The 4,149-nt window shown below is 31.1% G+C and overlaps 1 protein-coding gene and 1 long non-coding RNA gene across 5 annotated transcripts in view; one reads left to right on the forward strand and one right to left on the reverse strand.

The window, feature by feature from the left end:
- LOC109347533 overlaps positions 637 to 4,149 on the reverse strand; it is a 7,579-nt gene continuing 4,066 nt past the window's right edge. Inside the window, exon 3 of the long non-coding RNA XR_002107611.1 lies at positions 637 to 826. This is a non-coding gene — a long non-coding RNA (uncharacterized LOC109347533). The remainder of the gene's footprint in view (positions 827 to 4,149) is intronic.
- Positions 823 to 1,641, forward strand: LOC109347531 (zinc finger A20 and AN1 domain-containing stress-associated protein 6). Of its 4 annotated transcripts, none has more exons than XM_019587438.1 (2): positions 823 to 1,301; positions 1,338 to 1,641. In XM_019587438.1, the coding sequence occupies exons 1-2, from the start codon at positions 971 to 973 to the stop codon at positions 1,511 to 1,513; spliced, it is 507 nt and encodes a 168-aa protein (XP_019442983.1). In that variant the 5' UTR covers positions 823 to 970; the 3' UTR covers positions 1,514 to 1,641. The 4 variants fall into 4 exon arrangements, with proteins under 4 accessions (XP_019442983.1, XP_019442982.1, XP_019442981.1 ...); XM_019587437.1 differs by having other exon boundaries at positions 825 to 1,260; positions 1,294 to 1,641; XM_019587439.1 differs by having other exon boundaries at positions 827 to 1,257; positions 1,294 to 1,641.

Here is a 4,149-nt window from a genome sequence, read left to right on the forward strand (position 1 = left end):
TTATTTAAACCTATTTCATAGTAAAAATACGATCACATATTTTTCAATAAAAAAGCACTTCAGGTCATGCTTTTGCTAAATATAAAAAGTAACCAAAATAAAAAAGATGCTGAAATTAAAGTGGCTACCAACAAATCCACTAGCACCAGAACCGTAACCAACCAGCTCAGCCTAACCTGTCTTTCTCCCGATTATATTATATTTTAATGGATCACGAATTAAAAAATAAAAAACATATGAATATTCTCCTCATCTCATAAAATATTTTATTATATTATAATCTATACATATTACAAGAGTTTCTAGAACTAAAAAAATGGTTATTCAGATTTGTCCAGTTTCGCCGTTTCTTCCTCTGTCTTGACTCTGTTAATCCTTCTTCCTTACGATTCCTTTTTCCAATCCCTTCCGCTACCTTCCTTTTATCACCCACATATTCATTTCCAACCTAATCATATTCGATTTATGATAACAACATTTATGGGAAGAAATAGTTATTTATTGTAGAGATTTAATTTTTTTACCGAGTATCTAATAGGTGAGCAGTTCTACTGGATTATACCACCAAAAAAATATCAACCCAATATTATTTTATTCTATTTATTTTTATTTTCCTTTTTTGTTATTGTTATATTATTTTATTTTCCTTTTTTGTTATTGTTATATTATTTTATTTTCGTTACAGCAACTAAATTTGCCTATTTATGACCATGGTTGTTTATTCATTTACCGCGAAAACGTAGAAAAAACAAAACAGATTACGGTTTTTGTTATCTGTATTTTCCATTCTTTCTACTTATATACAATATTTCACTTCCACCTCTCCCTAAACCTTTCTCTCACCGTCTTTCTTTTCCATTTTCTTCAGGTTCATAGTTTTCTCATATTCCTCACGCAAATTCCCCTCTTATTGAAGAATAAAAAAGAAAAAGAAAATCAAGAATCTCAGATCCAGATTCAAACACATACCATGGCTGAAGAACATCGATGCCAAGCTCCTGAAGGACACAGACTCTGCGCCAATAACTGTGGCTTCATCGGTAGCCCAACCACCATGAATCTCTGTTCCAAATGCTACAGAGATATCCGTTTAAAGGAACAAGAAGAAGCATCAACCAAATCCACAATCGAAACCGCTCTATCCACCTCCTCCACCTCCTCCACCTCTTCACCGCCGTTGTCCACGTCATCTCCGGCCGTCGTTCTCATCCCTAGTGCATCGATCTCAGCTGCAACCGTATCCAAAGGCGCTGCTTCATCCGGTTTAGTTTCTGCAGCGGTTCAACCGAACCGGTCTGGTTTAGTTTCTGCAGCGGTTCAACCGAACCGGTGCGCCTCGTGCAGGAAACGGGTCGGGTTGACCGGGTTCAAGTGCAGGTGTGGGGTCACGTTCTGTGGGACCCACAGGTACCCGGAGAAACACGAGTGCAGTTTCGATTTCAAGACGGTGGGGAGAGAGGAAATAGCGCGAGCTAATCCGGTGATAAAAGCGGTGAAGCTTGAGAGGATTTGATTTCTTTCGATCTGAGCCGTTGATATGATGTGGTGAAGGGAGAGTTGATCAGGATCGTCCATTTGGATTACCGAAGATTGATATTTATGTATCACCTATGTATAATCTATGATCTATGTTCTAATTAAGATACGAGTTGGTTGGTTTGTCTTGTTTGAATAAGTCATATTTTATGTATGTGGCTTTGCTTTCGTGAAGGATTAAAAAAATGGATTGAAATTTGCAGGTCCACTACTCATATTTCCTATCAGTTTTATTTATATATGTTGGATGGGTCATCAAGTGAGGGCTTGTATCATCTCTGGAATAGGAGAGTTAAAAACTGAAATGGAAGGTTTATAATAGGTTGATGATTTTCTTTAAAAAGTTAAAATTTATATCATTAATTGTTAGAACTTAGAAGTACTCATGTTATCATCTCATTTAGCAATGCAGCCTTCAATACTGTTTGAATTCATCAAATGAAAGTTGAGTAACCATCTAAAAATTTAATTTTAGAGGGTGTATAAATATTAAATTCATTACTCAATTTATTATTAGTTAGATTAATAAGTTGGTGATTGATGTAGTTGACTCATTATTCTTGTAAAAAAATCATAATATTATTGAATAATTTTATGTTTTCAAATAGAATTATCATACAATTACCTAATTAAACAAACAATAAGAGAATCTGTGCCATAACAAAATAATTTAAATAAATTTAAATTTAAATGTTATCCAATAATATATATTTTAATTTTAATAACATTGAAATCACACAAATAAATTAAACTTAACTAAAAAAAATAAGGTTTTATGCTAACATAATATAACAAACATCATTCCAAATAAGTTAAAAACATCAAAACAAAAAAAATTAGGAGAACGCTAATGTTTAGATGTTTTTTCCACTCAGACCTACATATTAGCTACCAAATTTATTCTTAAATCATATGAGTAGAACTAGTTCCCACTAATTTTGGTGTGTGGTCAATCAAATAAGTTGGTCTGGTTGGATAGGTGCAAGATTTTTTATTTGACTGATTGAACAAATCAAATTAGGGATGACAATGGATCAATATGAATAAAATAGGAGTGAAGGGTTTGAATTGGGTATATAAAAAATCTAATCACTATAAGATAACCTTCCCGTCGATGTGAGCTCTTGGGGAAGATCAGCCTGTTATCCCTAGAGTAACTTTTATCCGTTGAGCGACAGCCCTTCTACTCGGCACCATTGGATCACTAAGGCCGACTTTCGTCCCTTTTACGTGTTCATGCTTATACAATGTTGTTCGCAAGTATTTATGTTTTAAATTTAAAATTATTTATAAATTTTATAATAATCAATATATATAAATATTTACTATATCAATAATATTTATATAATAATTTTCCGTTACCTTAGTTTAATAATTAAAGTTGATTATGAAGTATTTAATTGTTTCTTTATCAGTCTTGTCTTAGATTCTTTTACACGGACTATGAAAATTGTTGGTATTTTTGTTGTTAACAAAAGTGTTATTGTTTTTATGTTATGTTCTCTCTACAATAATAAGCATATTAGTATATTGGATATAAATAATTGATATTGGAAATTGATATCTTTTTTGTCTTTCTACACTAATAAGCATATTAGTATATTGGAAATAAATAAAATATTGTTTTGAATGTTGAGAAGTTCAGTTAAATAGGAATAATTTTTTTAAAAAGATTGTTGTAAAAATAAATAGTCGAAGATTAATAAAAAATGGACTATATAATTGTTGTAAAACGTTAAACATATATAAAAGTGAATTTATAATTATCTTGGTAGCTCTATAGTGATTAGTGCGTATCAATATATTCACCCAACCTATTAATTAGGAATAAAGATTTTATATATCCACTAATATGTACCACTTACTTTGGCACAAGTGAGAAACAACTTTCTCATTAAAAATTCTAATAACCTTTTTAAATGTAAATTACCTTATCCTTTTTAGAGAATTGGTTATTCCTGTTTGGTAGCAAATGAGTGATACATACTAGTGGATAGAAAAGATTTTTGTTCATCAACTACTATTATTATTGATATTCGTTTTAGATAATTTTAGCAGTACTATCACCCGTAAATAATTTTATCATCTCCTAGTCTATCTAGGCAATGTTTAGAAGATTGGATTGGGCAATCTGGTCATTGACCGAATTTGAAAAGGCTTTAATTTATAGTCTTAATCAAATGAAACATTGATCTACTTTTTTTTGGTTTCCTACATGTACTCTTGTACTGGAGGCAATTTTGTCCATGCCAGGAACATCCACAGGTACGTGAGGCTAACTTACCCAACGGACATTTTTTCCACCCACAAGACTTGAAATCGAGTTTTTGCTTAAGGGGAATCAAACATGTACCACTTAAACCAACGTCCGTTGGTAAACATTGATCTACTTTGAATTGAAAAAATCTTAATCAGACTATATTAAATCTATTTAAGTTTAGATAACCCAGATACTAATCTAGAAGGGTCACGAAAATTAACTTTTTACTCTAATGTTTGTTTTGTTTTGGTTCAAAAAAGAAGAAAATATATTACTTCAATATACACATGATTACTAATTATATACAATTTTACATTTTTTAATTATATATTTATACATAATTATTATATATA

Source organism: Lupinus angustifolius, chromosome LG05 (assembly GCF_001865875.1).
Source record: "Lupinus angustifolius cultivar Tanjil chromosome LG05, LupAngTanjil_v1.0, whole genome shotgun sequence".
NCBI classification, from domain to species: Eukaryota; Viridiplantae; Streptophyta; class Magnoliopsida; order Fabales; family Fabaceae; genus Lupinus; species Lupinus angustifolius.

Coding starts and splice junctions, on each gene's coding strand:
- LOC109347531 (XM_019587436.1), top strand. CDS start 971: ATGGCTGAAGAACATCGATGCCAAGCTCCTGAAGGACACAGACTCTGC.